At 38.8% G+C, this 18,624-nt stretch overlaps 1 protein-coding gene across 3 annotated transcripts in view; it reads right to left on the bottom strand.

The window, feature by feature from the left end:
- Positions 1-18,624, bottom strand: part of LOC121962023 (glucosidase 2 subunit beta-like) — a 154,857-nt gene that overhangs the window by 22,917 nt on the left and 113,316 nt on the right. For all 3 annotated transcript variants that reach the window (XM_042512195.1, XM_042512194.1, XM_042512196.1), the window contains exon 13: positions 312-383. In XM_042512195.1, the coding sequence (XP_042368129.1) occupies positions 312-383 (72 nt within the window). The remainder of the gene's footprint in view (positions 1-311; positions 384-18,624) is intronic.

Here is an 18,624-nt window from a genome sequence, read left to right on the forward strand (position 1 = left end):
ATGATAGACCAAGGACAACAGAATGCCTGTTGGACTCCTTAAGCTTTTTTTTTTTTTCCCCCAGAAAAAGCCGTAACATTTTTTTCCCCTCTTATATAAGAATTCTAAATGTGTTCTGCTATGTACTCTAAATGTCACAGCACACAGTGTTCTCACTTTGTTGTAAAGCTCTTTAGATATAGTGTCCCTCAAATTTGCGTTGTTAGAGCATGTATAATGTTTCCACTGCCTCTGACATTGGAAAAGTAGGCTGGTTATTGTTTGGCATTTTACCTATGGAGACTAAAAAAAGACATAATTGAGGTACTTACCCTAATGAGACCTCTGTACCTGCAGTGCTCTTTTGTGTGATGTCATTGAACGGGCACAGGGTGTAAGTATACCTGCAGAGGGAAAGGAAAACACAATGTCCACACTGAGAAAACTTGCACACAATGTTCAATCCACGTTGGTGTTACTTTACCTCACGACAGGTGTTTTCATGCTTTCGGTTTTGCTCTTTTACCCAGACTTTTATGACCAACTAAAGCTTGACAGATATACATCAAAAATGCCAAAATGTTTATCACTAAATTGTTTCTATGGATGTACGTCAGCTGAAAAGTATGAAGAAATTGCACTATGGAAATGTGTGTTTCCAGTAATTCAGTGTTGCCTTGGTCGTAATCAAATGGAAACCTCAGGGGCTGAAAAAAGAAGGGAACGCAAGTGCCAAAAACTGCAGTTCCTACAATGTCCACTTATGATTGACTCCAAAACAGAGTCAATTCCAGTAGACACTCATCTAAAAATGCACAACTCTACAGCAGATATGTTTTGGTTTTACTGCCAGCAATTTTAATGTGTCTTAAATTAACTCTCACATCTCTGAGCGGGGTAATTTTAAGCTGCAGAAGGAAGTGCCTTTTTTTGTTTGGTAAATCTACTTTATACTAATTCTTCAGCATCAAAGAGCAGAGACAACAAGCATGTGAACATGGTGGAGTATTAAGCAGCTAGAGAGACATATTTCCCTTGGTTGAGGGTGGAGACCAAATCTGAGCCAAAAAGAGAGTGAATATTGGACTTACTTGTGTCAAATGGCTATAAATAACAACGCTAAATGTATGGGTGAGTAAATAGGCACCTGTTTGTGAATGCATATGCATCAAAACAACTTTATAAAGTGATAGTAGTATATTAATGATGTGTTTCCGTTGAGAAACAGCAGAAAAAAAAAGTTATTCTAGCTTTTTTTAAGGCCCTATGGCTCTATGAAAAACAAAAGTAACACTGCAAACAAGAAAACTATGGTCAGACAAGTCAAGCACCAAAGTAGTGGTTTACTACGCAGAATTATTGAACAGTGAGACTCTGTCTAGGCTTAGTGGCAACCTACTGGGACAGAGGATTGACACAAAGCTACCCTGCCACCCACAGCTCTCCTACTAAGGCAAAGAGGAATCTAAAGGAGTTAGCAATTAGTCGAGACCATCACTAATGCACTTGCTGGGGATGGTGCTGGAAAGTAGAGGCACGATCACTAGATCCGGTAACAAACTGATCAAAGACCCTGATGGTGAAAGCGACAGGGGGAAAAGGCAGCCCGGCTTTTTTCCTTGACATTTGAACTTGACTGTCATAAAACGAGCAGAGAATGCCCAGATAACCACAACGAGAGTGAATGAGTGAGAAAGTGCGGGGTGGATGGGGAAAAGATGGCTGCAGCGTAAGTAGACGTGGGCCGGGAAGTGCGGGAGGGATCAAAAGCCATACGAGAGAAAAGCAAGATGAAAGAAAAGGTAATGATGAACATCAGAGAAAGGGGGATAGTGGGAGAGAGGTAAGTGTTTGGCTGCCGACTTCTTTTTGCTCATTGCGTGTGTTTGTGGATCGTATTAAATGCTTCTCATCTCAGAGACATTGATCTACTTTAGGCATTTATCATGTCATGTTGACTGTGTGTTTCGGACAGGCATGGCCCTTCCCCCATCTGCCAAAAATAAGAGCAAAGAGAAAAAAATTACAGAAGCATCTTTTTTAACTGTAGAGTAAGCAGTACAGCTCCGAGTAGAATTAAATGTGTCTCACCATGACTAAGCCTATTGAGAATCCATTCCCCCTCAAAGAAATTTTACACTGTGCAGCAAGGATCCTCCTGGGATGTTTTCTTATTTATTTGTATTCTATTAGTTTATTCTCAAACTATAAACTTTACAGTCATGCTAGCAGCAATGTCAGTCTTCCACCACCAAACTGAAATAGCTCAATAACTTGGATAAATCCTACAACAGGGAAACATGATGGTGATGCAAGAGTAGAAAAGTGTCCATCTGTGGAGATTTAGCAATAACGAGATTCTTGCTTGATCTAGTAAGATTCGTGTGATCTGGTAAATCTCGTGTGATCTTGCCAACTCAGCTGCCTCACGAGGTATTGTAAACAAAACAAAAAAAGAAACACAAAAAAACGTTTTTTTTCCCCTTTGTTCCAGTGTAAAGTTAGATAATCAATTTTAAAAGTTTAACAAAAACAACAACAAAAAGATACTCTCTAAGCGTGGCGAAGAAACAGGCACAGCAGAACTGGGATGTACCTGGTGTTTGCTTGCATGTTTTCTTGGCGATTTTTCACCCTGCATGTGCAACTTCACTGCCCTAATTGCTTTGCCAACATTCCTATCAGACCCCGCTGAACTTGGTGTTCAGTGATTTAGTGCATCTTAACAAGATTGTGAATATGCTAAGTATTATAGCGTTACTTACATTACATGAGCATGAAAGCATTGTCATTAAGAGCATGCTGGCAATTACAATAACAATTTAAACACTTTGCTGGTAACAATATAGCCTAACAGAGGTGCTAGCATGTCTATAGACTTTTGGTGAATTGGTTAATGGTGTTTTTACAGCTGTTCTTCACCTCCTCAGGGACACACAATACCATAACAACTTAGCAGGAAACCCACACCTGAAGTACCAATGGAGATCTTGCATAACTGCTGCCTGGTTATTTAAATAGAATAAGAAACTCATCAATGCTTTGGTACAAAATTTGTAAAACAAATTCTTAACAAGAACCTGCAATCATATTGCCAACTAAAACAATGTGATGTGTGCCCAATAGCCTCCCATACTTAATAAATTAACCCTTTGAAACCTGAGCTGATTGGCTTGATTACTTACAAAAACATGGGAAGAAGATGAAGAGCAACTTAACAAGAAATGGCCCACAAATTTGCAAGAAATAAGTAAAAAGAGACAAGAGAAGTGCTTCAATTCTACATGTTTTTTTTCTCTGTAACATATTTTTAAATATGTAATTATATGAAATATAAATATAGTTTTCTGGACATTCTTCTGTCAGTTGTTGAAAACATCTTATAGCCAAGTTGGTCATTATGTTTTTGAAAGAAATCAAACCTTTTTTTCTGTGAAAGATGTCAGAATGCAGGGGAAGAAATCTGATGCTGATTCAGGTGTTGAAGAGTTAACATTAAAATATATAATTCAGAATTCCCTCTTGACACCGGCATTATATCCACCAGATTCATTAAGTTTGTAAAGCAGGTTTTTCAGCAACAACAATCCAAACCCAGAAACATATGGCACCTGATAGACGGAGATATAGTGAGCAGCGAAGGAGGGGGGAGGAAAAGGGGTAAAGCATTGAAAAAGCAATCAAATGAGTCCCATAAGAGAATACCCCTGTATGTCTGTACCTCTCTTCCCCCTCTCTATCACCCTCTCTCTTACCCTCAAGGCAAAGCCATCCATCCCTGCCCACTTTTGCTGACACGCCAGCACTGCGCACACACACACACACACACACACACACACACACACACACACACACACACAAAGCCAGGCTATTTGTGAGCGAGGGCAGTGCGATCTGACCTTGGATGCTCGCCTCCATGTGGCAGCTTGAGAGAAAACAAAAGCGGGCAAGGCAATACAGAAAATGTGTCGCTGGGTGAAAAAAAAAAAAAAAAAAAAAAAGTTTGGAGAGATTAGAAATGCCAAGCCCAACATGCGGACGGAGGTGCAGGTTGATTAGCTGTCTGTCTCCGAGACAGACACTTCACATTCTGTCGTCTGCGTTACATAAACGGGACGCAGCAGAAAGGTCAAACAGGCACATTTATACAAACTGTCCCTGGCTATCCTTAGCAAATGAGCACAGTGTGACACGAAGGAGGAAATAACCGCTGAGATGGACGGGCGGTGACAAAGGCTTTGAGGAGAGGAGAGTGACAGCGACGGAAATATAAGGCTAAGAAACAGCCAGGAGAACAAAGACAATGACAGAGGAAACAGGAAGGCAGAAAGATAAAAAGAAATAAAAGTGCGCAAATTAGAGTGGGAGGGAATCAGAGTCTGCTGGTGGTGACGCTGTGCATATGAATCACCCAGCGAACAGGCCGCGAATATGACAGATGATGACGTGCAGCAAAGGGGGGACACTCGGGCGGAGGATACAAAGGGTAAGAAGGAAAAAGGGAACTTGGCGGGTCACCAATCAAACCTTTGAAGATAATTAGGCAGCTATGACGAGCAGCAGATCATATAGTGACAACAGTGATCCTCCCATTCGGGGCCTGAACTCCACGCTCCGTCTCTTTCTGCCCCCCCACGTTCAATCTGTCACTGTCTGACAATGCAGCTCTGACGCTAGCCATAATAAGTTGGTACCACTGTGTCAATCTTTGGCAGGTGTTCTGGGGCCTGAAGGTACACAGTTACAGAATAAATATCTTAGATGCAACCACTTAGCCCCTCAGGCTGTATTTCACGCTTCACTGGATCAGACTGCAGATTCAGTTCACTCAGAAATCTGTTGATTTCTGGAGCAAATAAATCTAAATCCAATTCTTTACTATTTAAGCTAATGAAGTTGGATGAATGATGATAAGGTGGTAGAGCCGGATTCCTGGTTTTATCGGGCTGGACTGGTGTAGCATAAATCAGTTTTAAAAGAAGCATAATTCACAGCGCCAAATCCAACTCAAATTTGCATTAGTAATAAGCAATATGACAGCATTATTAATATATTATGTTTTGTGGCGAACATTTGTATTGTTGTGATTTGGACCCCCAATGTTCACAGATCTCAGCCTTTTTTTTGCTGTGTGCAATATCATTATAACATTATAAAGCAATGATGGGTAAAACTCCAAAAATAAGCCCCAAGTTGTTAGAACCATATTTATTATTTTACAGTCAATTGGTAATTACAGATCTGACTCAGTCACCCAACTGTTACTCACTAGGGTTTCATGGGGGAAAAAAATACGCATATTTATTTCTCAGTCCACTGAGATCCAGTCAAGAGAAGGAGAGAGACAGCAATTAAAGCCTTCTCCCAGTAGACTGCTATGTGACGGCGTGGGTGGAGTTCACTGAGGGTGACACAGCAAACTGCAGCAACGTCAACACTAGCTAATTGGTTTATAGGTACCACTGTGTACACTAGGCTGGCATGCCAGAGGTCAAAGGCGACCCAGCAATATAGAGTGACGTGGTTAATTGTTTAGTAGCGAACTTTAAGGAAAAACCAACACTGCTAATCTTGATAGTATAAGGCAACCTTAGGTCAAATATTAATATGTAGTGTGTGTTTCAATAAAAAAGTCCACATTATGTAACAGGTTATTCTCTAGATAGCTTTATTTATACAGTCGTCTGATTGCTGTTGATGATATTTTAAAATTCACATTATTTTCATCTTTAAATATAAAATACCTACCCTACATTTTTATTGTGAGCATGCATTAATATGTGAAGATCATATTTGAATTCTGCTGATAAAAGTATTTAATTAAAAAAAAAAACTTGTATATCAAAAGGCATTTGTGTTATTGTTAGAGAAATGAAGCTGAAATTCACCATTCAAAAAATAAGTTTCTCTTTTTGCTAAGATAAAATTCTAATAGAAAAATTAATTGCTTTAGCACCTTTTTTACCCAGTGCACAAAAAATCCAATAACAGTCATAGTTAAGAGCAGTAAAATATAAAAATAACAGCTGCCTAAATTGAATGGAAAATAAATGAATTTAGCCCTTTGATAGCTCAGCAAATTGGCTTGATTTCTCTCAAAAACAAAGGAAGAGGGCGATGAGCAACTAAACATGAAATGGCAAGAAAAAAAAGCAAGAAATTAGTAAAAAAGTTACAAGAAAATTTTTAAAAAACAATGAAAAACAAAAAAAAACCTACAAGAAAAAAACCTAAAGAAAGTGCTAAAAAATGTATGTATATTTTTCTTTTTCTGTAACATAACTTTTTAACGCACATAAAAGAGAACTATGAATATCGTTTTCCGGGAGGTTTCTGATAATATTGAATAATCCCCTCTTGCTACTTTTTCAAATCATTTTCTTGTCATCTTTCCCATGTTTTTGGGGAAGAAAAAAAAAATCAAACCAATTTTCTCAGGTTTCAGAGGTGAAGGACTTCTGAATGCGTCAAGAAAACTGATGTCTAATTGTATTTGGAAGTTTTGTCTGGCTCCTTACAGTTTATTTTCTTGCCTCTTTTACTCTGGGGTATTGGCATTCATACTGAAAAAGAGTAGCACGGGGTGTGTACAGAAAAGAGGGACTGTTGCTACTATGACATTACTTTCAGTTGTTCACTGGTAATTTTGTACACTATTGAAACCAAAAAAATCTTAAATCAAATTCTTTAAGGTTTATTTGAAAATTTCAGGCAGTCGCTATATTTGTAGTCACTATTAGTCACTATATTTGTCACTACATACATAACCTGAGTTCATGCTATTAGAATAGTTTGACATTTTGATACAGTTTGCGTTTTTGTCTTTCTGACAAAGGTTTAAGGAGAAGCTGATGTCGAAAAGGTAAATATGAAGCAACAGCCAGCACACAGTTAGGTGACCTTAGCCGAGCTTGTCTCTAATGGTTGCCTGGCATCCTCGCCCTGACGACAGGACTCCAGGAAGCCATTACACCTGGACACAAAATACTTCAGTTCAAATCGCAACTTAGTTTATACACTTCAGCTTTGTTAGGGATCGAGGAGATGTTGATCAGAGTTTAAGTTTTGAGAGACGCATTCCTTTACACTTTTTGGCTATATCTTCATATTTTAAAAAAAATAGTTCTGACACTTGAATCTCAGCAAGAAAACAAGCGTATTTCCCAAATGTTTGTTATTCTTTTGAGGATATTTGGCACTCCCATGAGAAGCGACAAACATATTTATTCAGTAAACATACAGTGCCCCTTCAATAACTAGAAGCGTTCCTGATCATCAAGTTCATCCTCTCTATAATATAAAGAAGTATCTTTCAGAATCACACTCACATTATTCAATGTTTAGACAGAATCACACTTTTTTTTTTTAGGTGGAGACACCTGATAGTTGTTGTTTTCCCACAACCTGAATCAATAGTGAATCATCTGACCTGCTTGTAAAGGCAGCAGGGTTGTCTAGCACCTGTCTGTCCTTTAATCAGCACTCCCAGCTTTAAGCCCCTGTGTCAACAAGTCTACACCTTGCTGAAGTGTCTGTGATGCTGCGTTACAGCTGCGACTGCAGCCTTGTTACAGGTTACAGCTGGCCTCAATATCAGTTTTATAAATGTTGTAATGTTCTGTCTAATCTAAACTGCAACACTAAACGCCACACTAACCGAACAAACTGTAAACTGGGAGCTGTTCTGGATTGTATCCCTTAATGTCAAAACCTGCACTGTACACTGTGTAACCTCAACGTACAGGATAAGGATAAAATGGGCACCTGGAAAAGGGCATTCCCTGACTAAACTTGGATAAGTGCTGATGAGGTGTGTTTTTTTTTCTGTTTCAGTCCAACTTAGAAAAATGCAGAGCTGGTATTGCTACAACATATTTTACTGTGCTTGTTTGTGTCTGTTTCTTCTCTGATTTTGCTGCTGTTTCACTGGTTTTATTTTAGCTTGCAATAGTTTTTATTTCATTTTACAGTAAATCAATGACACTAGAAAGAGCATTTATGTGTGTGCTCACAATATACTGTGTTTTTCAAAAATGGATGACTCGTGTATTTTAAATAACTTTAATCGAGCTTTATGATGTATGTTGCAGTACTCTTGCCTGATTTAGGAGCAAAAAAAAAAACCTAGCCTAACTTGTCTGTAATGGTTATGTGACATCCTCGCACTGACGACAGTTCTCCAGGAGGCCATTACACCAGGACCAAGATAGCTCGGTGCATATCACAACTTATTTTCTACACTCAATGAGACACAACATGTTAACTAGTGAGCGTAAAGCAGAATTTCACTGCTTGAAAGATGATATTTTCATAAAACTGGGCTATCTATGCAGTAGAAAGATGCAAATATGCATGTGTGTGCTTACAATATTCTGCAGTTTTTAAAAATATGAATGACTCATGCATTTTAAATAACTTAAATCATGCTTTTTTATGTAATTTGCATTATCCTTGCCTGATATAAGAGTGAAAAAAAAACATATTACAACAATATTACAACTATGACACTCTGTTTCCATCTTCACTTTGACATTGCCTCCACTCTAAATGATTCTCATGGCGGAGGGGAATTCAAATTTCTATAACCAATCACTACAGACAAATGTATTTGTTCAACTCTAACATCACTTTAGGTCGACACTTATGAATACCCATGCCAACATGCTTGGTTTGCCGGGCTTTTAAGAGTGGAGGGAAGCAAAATAAAGTATGATGTTGGGGATGAGAAAACGTGACCTTATAGCAGCCTCGATGGCAGTGTTTTTCTTGCATGGCTGTATCAGAAGAATTGGATTCAACGTAGGAAGCAGGGTCCCATTTATTCCTATGAAGGTTGCTCAGTGGCCCATGAAGCCAAAAAAAACAACGGCAGACGAATAAGTCAACTTGGTGGCGTGGGCGCAATCAAAGGTCTGGACATAGGCAAGCAGCACTTAGCTACTATCCAAAACAAAAAACACAACTTACAAGTTTTGTTAATTAAGAAAAGGACAAAAAAAAGACTGATTACTCTTTTGCAGCACAAATAAAGCTCTATGTTGGTCCCAGAAAGTCTTAACATGCAGAATAGCCCTATTTGAATCCTACTGGCTATGAACGTACTCTATACTGCATACTTAATAAGCTTTTTTATTCAAATATTAGAGCCAGAGATAAAATCAGAGCATGTTTTATTACTCTATTATACTGGTTTATAGAGTAGCTACTACTTTAATTGATTAATAAAGACAGGCCTACCCTTTTTTTAAGTAGAATTGCCTTGTGGCACTGTTGTGAATTTTGTTCCAAGAGTGTATCTAATATAAGGGCTTTTACTGTAGGAGATGAAGGTGGGAGTTAGGCACTTTGATTTATGTCTTGGTGGTGAAAAAGTTCTGCAGTGTAAGTACAGTAAAAGTATAAAAGTGTAGCTGTGATGAGAGCTTTACTTTTAGCACTTGAATAGTCAGCTAATCAGGCCTCAAGTGCAATTATGAAATCAAATTCCAATACTGTAACTAATAAGGAAGACTATTTTCGGACTTTCAAAAAGCATCATGAGCATCATGAGATTGGGTCGCTGCAATTTCTTTCACTTGGTAATCGAGAGTTTGCCGGCAGCCCAGAGACCCGATGCCAGTTCATCCTTTACACTCTGAGTAGGCCATTTTTCAGTTTACCTTCATTTTCCACATGGAGAGCCACAAATGCAAGTCTGAGTAAAACTCTGTACAGTGTTTTTACTGAGTCTCCTGACAGCTGATCATATTTTGGCCTTGAGATTCTTTTTGCAGAGCTAAGAGTCAATGCATAAGATATATATTTTTACTTTTACTTTTATTAGGCTTCCCTTCTGTGAAACAACATGAAGAGGGAAGGTGAATGCAGAGCAGAGACCTCTTTCCCACATAAATTACCCAGAAAAAAAAGAGTAATGCAGAGCAAAGGAGCCTCTCAGAAGATGCCTCAATTTATATGCGAAAAATGGGAAACAAAACAAGCCAAACTTGAAGCCAATTTAGTTTTTAGAGCCATCACTAAAGGCAATGAGGCAAATAGCTTCTGGCAGATCATTTAAAGCGGTATTTCTTCCTGCCATCTCTCAAGATGTTTCATTACTATTGCTGCAATTTTTATTCTCGAAATAGGTGAAGGTTGAGGCATGTGGAAGATATGAAAGGCAGTAAAGGAGGACAGCTGGTCTTTATGAGTCTTTCAAATGCCATAACAAAAAGCGCCAAAGTGACTCTTAGAACCACTTCTTTAAAACTATTAAAATCTCACGTACATGTATCTTCATTAACCCTTAAGCACACACCCTTAACCCTTTGAAACCTGAGGAAATTCGCTTGATTTTTTTTTTTTCAAAAACATGGAAAGAAGGCAATGAGCTACAAAAGAAGACACAGCCCAAACATTAGCAAGAAATTAGTAAAAAGTACAAGAAAATTACATGAAAATTAATAAAAGAAAACATGCAAACAAAAAAAACACAAAACAACTAATATAACATAAAAGAAAGTTTAAACACTCACACAGAAAGACTAGACAAAGTGCTTAAAAAAAATTATAATACTTTTGCAGCATAATTTCTAAATATGTTATTATGATATTTATAAATATATTTTTCCCTTGTTTTTTTTCTTCTTTCCCTAGATTTTTAAAAGTTATTTTCCAAATCTACTAGTTTGAGGAGCATTTTGTACCAAGTTGCTCATTGCCTTTTTTCCTATGTTTTTGGAAGAAATCGCATCAGTTTGCTCAGGGTTGAAAGGTTTAAGTACTTGTGAAAGGCATCTGAAAGCAGCACAAGGAAACTGAAGTTGTTCTAGGTTTCAGAGGGTTCAATACTGCCGTTTTCTCATTAGTCCTACATAAAACAGATTTCATGAGTTTCCAAGTCGCAGCTACACAAGTGTAAAAATGCCATAAGCTTTTCAGAAGTTTCAAAGTGAGCTACGTTTAAGAAAAAACAAATTGCAATGCCTAAAGGGACTTTTCCCATACGGTGGTTATCTATTTCATAGTATATAATGTAAAAGATCCTACGTAGGTGTGGAGCAAGTTGGCTCAGAATAATATTTTACACTCATCCTCCTCAAAAGGTGTAAAAAAAATGTCTCTTAACACTAAAACGTGTTAGGAAATCTACTTCAACATAACTTAAGGTGATAATTAGAGTTCCCACATTAAAAGTGAAAAAGAACTGAGCCAACCATAAGAGGCTTTGAAACTTGAAGAGCGACTGTGAAACATCTGTTCTCATGATCCTCCAGCTCACGTTAAAAGTTTCCTATTTGAACAGTGTAGGCTACACGTGTTACAGAGATGTGCTAAAAACAACAGGCACAAAACTTACAAAGTAGCTTTCACCACTTTTCACCACTCACATGATTCTTAAATTGACTTTGAATGCAAAGACAGTAGGCACAGTTTAATGGGGATGCCCCAATTTCACTGTTTCACCTGTTGCCCTCTCTGATACCAAAACTCAGGGCTTTATTTGACACTTAACACTAATAATATATAAAAAATGTTTACAATTTAAAATCTACAACCTCTCCAATTTACTGGTTGGCTAGCTAAGAGATATTGTGGGAGATCAAGGGTTTAAACAGGTTTGATCAATAGATGCATCCCTTCTGGTCTAAAGGTGATGAGATGACACCGTTATGATGACCATTTTCATGCCAAAATACGACTTTGCTTTTCAGAACTTCATCTCATCATCTGACATTTGAAAGAGAGCAATCTCCAAATGGAACATTTATATCCTTTTACATCCTATTTTCTTTCTCTGTGTGTTGAACATTTGAACAACAGAGCCGAAATGGCTTTCTCAGGGTGAGAAGCTAACATGTGTTTCCTTTGGCTGTTAAATATCATTCTCAATTATAGGTGTTTTGGTGTAGTAAATTGATGGGAGTGACACATTTCGATAATTTGCTCCAATTTGCACCATACCATTGTCACCCCTCAAAATACATATTAAATGGGTCAAACGCACCAAAAGTCTCGGCACCATTTCCAGGCAGAAAATGCTTGGGGTGACAGGTTAGTAGATCAGAACCATCACAGTCATGCTAATGCCAAACTCTTCAGTAAATACAGACCTGAATGTCTTACAGGCTGCAGAAGACGGTTGCAATCTTTGACAGCTGACGTGTTTATGCAATCATGTTTGTACTGTACTATTATTAGAAACAATACATTAAGTTGTGTGTAACTACTGTAAACAAAACAAGACTGCTGTTGCATGTGGTGAACTTTCCTTTGACAAAACTCCATATGTGGGCTGCAGGTTAAAAATGATGTCAAACACCGCAGAAGTACATAATATTGTGGAGCTCGCAAGAGTAGTGCAGTTTCTAAAGGCAATAAGTAATAGTAGTAGAAACTTCTAACTACAATGCATTATCTAAAAGAACTATATTTGTACGTGCAGGATCATAATTAACTTTCTCTGAAGTTATGTCAGTTGTTGAATTAAATCATATTAGATTTGATCAGATAAGATAAACTCTGTTGATCTCACCGGGGAGTTCAGGTTGTCACAGCAGGAACTGCAAATTAGACTCAGCAGGAAAAGAAATATTATATAAACACTGTTTAACAAAGGAATTGTAATTGCTATACACCAACACAATTTGGGCTTTTATTGATTTTTAACTATGCTTAATTCTCTCCTGGGTCTCTCTGTTAGACCTTGGGATGATTTGTCCGTTTTAGCTGCGGATTCAAACCAAATCACTCAGCACAGTAAGGAAAAGTACTTACTATTATTGCTGTTACCGTCAAGCCCTGTCAAGCATTTTACAGGAATACTTCAACCCCAAAATTACAAATATTAAATTGATTACTCACCCTGTGTTATGTTGAATTTGTGGGGGTAACTTTTGTATAAATAATCTAATAATAATTAGTTAATTATTATTATTAGATTATTATTATTAATTATTCATTAATAATCTAATTTATCCATTGTCTAATCAATGATGTGGAACAGAACTAAAAGTGAAATTTAATCTCCCTTCAGAGCCAGACTCCAAAAAAAGTAATCTTACCTCGCAAGACATGGGAGCAGGCCGCTGCCTGTATTCATTACTTTGCTTGTCATTGTGTGACTCTGGTAAATCCAAACTAACTCCCTAAAACCGAAAAGTTACACAATAAAATAAACAAACATCGTGGCAGGAATAGATCAGCAGCTCCCATGTTCGGCGAGGAAAAATAATTGTTTTTGTCAGTGGAGTCTTGTTTTGAAGACTGCACAGATAAGTTTCACTTTCCACTCTGTTCCTGTGGGAAAGGGTTGTCTGTTTCAGAAATACTGAGCATACTGCTGGATGAATGTCACTCAAATTACGATTTTGACGTTTTGATATAGTTTTGCTGTTAGATTTGAACCCCTATGACTTCAACTCATCGAGAATTTTCTCCATTTTGGTTTGGATTCACTGTTAAGGGATGTAAGAAAAAAAGTTTTCTGCAAGAATTCAATGATAAACACGGTGAGTAATTTATATACGTAATTATTTGAGTGTCAAAGAATCCCTTTAAACTGTCTTATATTTGTCTGTAAATGCTGAATTTACAGTAACATTGTCAAACTTCAGATTAACATATTTTTCTCTGATGGCATCACACAATATTGTTCATGATACATTTGATGCAAGTCTACTTTCTGCGGCACTGACGAACTGAATTATTTATTTTTTACATGCTATCAGTGCAACACTAATAAGCTACAGTTCTCCAAACTAAAAGGAACAACAGAGTATGTTTTGCCAGTTAGACACATGAGCTGTCATAAGTATCCATAATTTGCACACTGACATCTGGATATCCACAGGAAAGCCACGTATGGTGACAGTGGGATACGCATTTTTCAGTGCCTGTGTAAAACTCAAGAAAAAGCCCTGTCTAGTTATCAGACAGGTCCTCTCTTCTGCATACAAACAAAAAGCCTAAATATGAAAACCTGCCTACTAGGCCAAGCTGACCCAGGCACACATTAACACAGGCAGGCTCCACTGTTGGTTCGTGGTTTCTTCCATGCAGAGGAAATTAAGTGTAATTGCTCTTGTTCTGGTGGCTACGTTTAGTGTTTTGGTGGGTTATGTACTCTCTGACTAAAGTGAAATGCTTGTGTAACAGCAACCAATTGAAAATCTAACTTGAGCTGGTGCAATACTAACAAAGTAGGACAATACTGTCCTATGAACAGTATAGATGATTAACTTGGCTCTTAATCATCTTAGTCTGAAATAGAAACAGGAAGTCCTGGTGTGCAGTGACAAACTGGAATAAACAAAAAAGAATCTCTGAAAGGTTGACCCAGACTGTTTCAACACAACCAGCCCACAGATACTCTGCTCACTGCCCACTTCTCTGGCCATAAAGCTGGCAGCATAACAAAGACTGATGAGATGTGATGATTTTATGACCCCACCAGACACACACGCACTCACTGCCAGCCCACAGGTCTACTGAACCAACGGAAAACTCCTGCTACCTCAGATGGCCGCCCCTGCTGTGGACTGGGCAGAATCTCCGCGTGTTTTCGGTTGCTTACAGGAAGGTAGCGGCATCTTGACAGCCAAAGGCTTTGTTGAATCACAAACGGGTGAGGGAGGCAGTGATTCAACAGGAAGATACACTGACTGTGTTTTTCATCATGTCATCTAGGAAAAATCAGGAGGATAAAGACTTTTCTAAACTTGTTAGACGGCGTGAGGACACATATATGCAGCTTCTTCCATTGTGCCATAGATGTCCACTGCTGTTATGTTTATTTTGAGTCCTGCTATGATAAATAGCAGGACTGCAGTGAATAGCAGTCTCTAAAATACGCACCATTGCACCTGTGTTAATAAATTATGGTGCTCGGCTATATTACAAAATAAAAGAACGCTTATGTGATATGGTTGGGTTTTTTTTAGGGAAGGTATCAAGTCACAGTAAAGTCCCAAGTCATTGGTATTACAGTCGAAATTGAGTTGCATGTCATGTCGTTCATGTGACTTGAGTTACCTCTAAAGAGACCGTTTAACACGAAGGCATTAGCTAAATAAATATATTAAATCCCCAGCCTCATCTTCTAACAATGTCACGTTCTGTGACACAACAGAAAGGAAATCTTAAAGCACGTAAATGCAATCTTTCTGCCCCCTCTGTTACTGACAAATGACCAAACGTGACCTTTAGAAGTTAATTAATTGCATGAGCAGCTCATTAAGAGTAATGCTAAATTTCATGCTTTAATTTAACAACAGTGTCCGTGCCACATCTATCATAATTTGAAAGCTACTGGGTGTGACAAAGTGCTCATGCTCTAAGGCATGGACCTGCATAAACAGCTAATGCAGCACAACCACTTATTTCAACAACATTCCAATTATGGTTAACCAGGCCTCCTGCCTTTCTGTCCCCTTGATAAACCAGAGCAAACAAGGTTTTCATTTCATTTGTGCACATGAGTGCATTTGTCTGTTTGCTTTCTGGCATTACGTCAGCTTCCAAAGGCAAACGGCCTTTATGCTGAAGCTGGGCGTAGTGAACGACTGTGTTAAATTACATTAACACTGAAAGCTAATTTCTTCCTTTCATCATTTGTTCTAATTTCTAGGGAAATTGACATGGCAGATGCTCTTAAGAATATTACCAGGAAGAAGTATACTGAAATATTCCCCTTTCAGACAAATACTAGCCATTCACGGGCAAAAAGTACTGTCTAAAGATGCAAATGTCCCTGTAAATCAACTAGATGGTATTCATGGCACAGCTGTTATGAAATCTACCACATATACGGCTCTTCATTTCCAAGCTACACTCGCGACAGTCAGCAGACACATCTATGACTCCACACCAGCCGCTTTACTGTGGTTTATATCCAATTTGAAACGGCTCCCTCTAGGCTATCCGGTTTCTTTCTTCCCTAGAAGAACCCAGTGCACTGTTTAGGCCATGTGATGTTCTACAGACAGTTGGAAGTGTCACTTTTGCTGCGTTATCCTTCTCTCTTCTCTGTCAAAGCTGAACCACAGTGGCGGGCATGACTCACTGAAGTGCTGTACTTTCTAATGACACGAGAGCGGAGGCTGAGTCAATCTGACCTGACAGTCTTGCATAAATCACGGCCCTTCGATTTAAGTTGCTTTGAGGAGTGTCAACAAATCCACGGGAGGAATATTAGACTCTGCTGTAGGTAGGGACTCCGCCTCTGAGAACTCATTATGGGGTGTCTTCCTTCATGCTGTGCCAGGCGGTGTTGACTGAATTGCCAAGCTTATTTCTGATTCACTGGCAGAAGCCTGCGTTTTAAATTCCCGACTCGTGATAAGGGCCCACCAGCACCCTAAAGACCATTTCAGGGGAAATACATGGATTTTTAATGGGCAAATTTTTGTGGGTGAGCTTCAACAGCTAGAATGTGATGTAACGTAACAAATAAAAGGTAACTCTGGGCTGGAAAGAGGTGAATAAATGCCATTAAATGATAATGCACCAAGAACAAGCTCCCTTTCAGAGCTTTTATTCATATTGTTTCTGGTCTTTAGAGAAACTGATGAGAAGGCAAAGAGGAGCGTGCTACAACACAGCATTTAGCTTCTAATCTTGCCGTTAATCATTCCACTTGAAAGTGTTCAACAACAAAAGGCAGTTTTTTTCTCTCCCTTTGAAATCAAAGTAATTATATTTTTTCCCTGGACAAACAGTAGAAGGCTTCAAGCCCCAGTTTGCAGGAGTGATTCACACCATCAGGAGGCAAGGCGGCAGCAAGACTGGAGGAATAACTCAACAAAGAGGTGCAGAGAAAAGGACGCTCCGGCACAAAGACAAAAGGAGAAATCTCAGCTGACACCTCAAATAGAAATGAAACACACTTACAAGTTTGGCCTGCAGTATATACGAGTAAACAGGAGCAAATCCAGTTTCTGTGAATCACCTAGAAAGCCAGCAGCTCTTTCTATTTCCTTGCTCCATTAGAGCTCTCTAATACTGAGCAGCTCCACGCGTGTCATCAAATAATCCTCAACCGGTGGCATTTGAAACCTTTTGCCTGCATTGTTTGAATTTCATTCATTTAAAAACGTGCAGCTATTATTTATATTAAAGATATATGTGCTTCAGCTCAGTGAACTTTCATGGCTCCAGGCACTTTTCTCCAATATTGGCTGCCACTCAAGAGAAAAAAAGAGGAAGCAATTTAATGGAACGTGAGAGATCTGAACATCAGGGAGGACGAGTGTTAGATGGTTTCAACCGATGATCAAGAAACTGGAGAGAGGAGTGTTTGATTCTGTTCCATTATTGGAGAGGAACTGTAGCTCTGCTGGTTTGCTACTCGAGGGCATGGGAGGGAGTGTTACAGAAAGCCGTTGGTTTATGTGTCTGTCAATGTCATGTCTCTTCAGGATCACGGTTCAAGGCGAACAGCAAGGATAAAGGGGGGCAGGGAGGGGAGCTGGTACATTGCTGAGAGGGTGCTGGTAGGTCAAAGGACCTTCAACTGAGTTGATGCTGGTGGATATTGTGCTCTTCAGTCATTTGAAGGGTGAAAAATAACATGGAGTGGATGATACCAATAGGGCAGGGACAGAAAGGTTAACAGAGTACAGAATGGGTTTCTGTGCAAAAGGCTGAGGGGGTCAGAAAGGGGCTAACCGGATATAGCTTGGATAAATTGGATTAAACGTATAAATACTATTTATCTTGTACATTATACTGATACCATAACCTGTGACACTATTATTTACAGCTACATGTTTTTTGCTTTGGTGAGGTTAACAAGTCTGCAAGATTACATACTGTAGTTAGGATTAGTTACTGTTGCAGTGCCTGTGGAGCTCCCCATTCTCTCATAGCAGACTGCGGGACTTTGAAAGGCTCAGTTTGACCCCTTCAAATCTGGTTCTGTTTAGCCAGGTGCTGCAGTGTTTTTAAACATTAGACAATATAGCTTCAAGAAGCCACCAGCAAGGACTACAGAATGTGATCATAGACTGTATATAAAGTTGGACAAACGCGCCAACACTTAGCCCTGCTTTGCTCAAGTGAGGTTAAAATATCTGAGATATGGGCGTCACTGAGAGCTGGATTCTGCGCAATAGCAATATCGTGGTGGGGGAGTCCCCGCCAAAACACCTGTTTGACCCATTGTGAGTAGCTCCATTGAATGCGAGCACATGGATTGGCTTTCACAGCTGTCAATCATGGTAGAAAATTCACTGCTTTTTCTAATAATGTAATAACTAATTAAAACTGAGCTGATCATAAAAACAAACACTTAAACAAACATCAGGGTGATGAGAACTGCCTTTAATGTCAGAAACCATCTTTGGGAAAAATGTATTTGGCATGTTCTTTTAGTTTTATTTTGGCTTGTGTCCCATTCACTGAAATGGAGGGGCGGGCTTTATGGCATATGCAGACAGGCACCTGTCATGTCATCCATCTTTATATACAGTCTATGTACGTATGTGATGGAAGGATAGATAAACAATGTTAACAACTGAGGGTTCTAGTGTCAATTAAAAAGGGAGAGGAAGAGACCGAAATGACAAGACAACATTCAGTCAACATTGCTCCTGCACTGTCAGGTATGTGTCCCTTTTTACCCTGCTGGGGATCATTTAAGTGCTCTATCTTTGTATTTATGAGTCA

This window comes from Plectropomus leopardus, chromosome 23 (assembly GCF_008729295.1).
Source record: "Plectropomus leopardus isolate mb chromosome 23, YSFRI_Pleo_2.0, whole genome shotgun sequence".
Classification (NCBI taxonomy): domain Eukaryota; kingdom Metazoa; phylum Chordata; class Actinopteri; order Perciformes; family Serranidae; genus Plectropomus; species Plectropomus leopardus.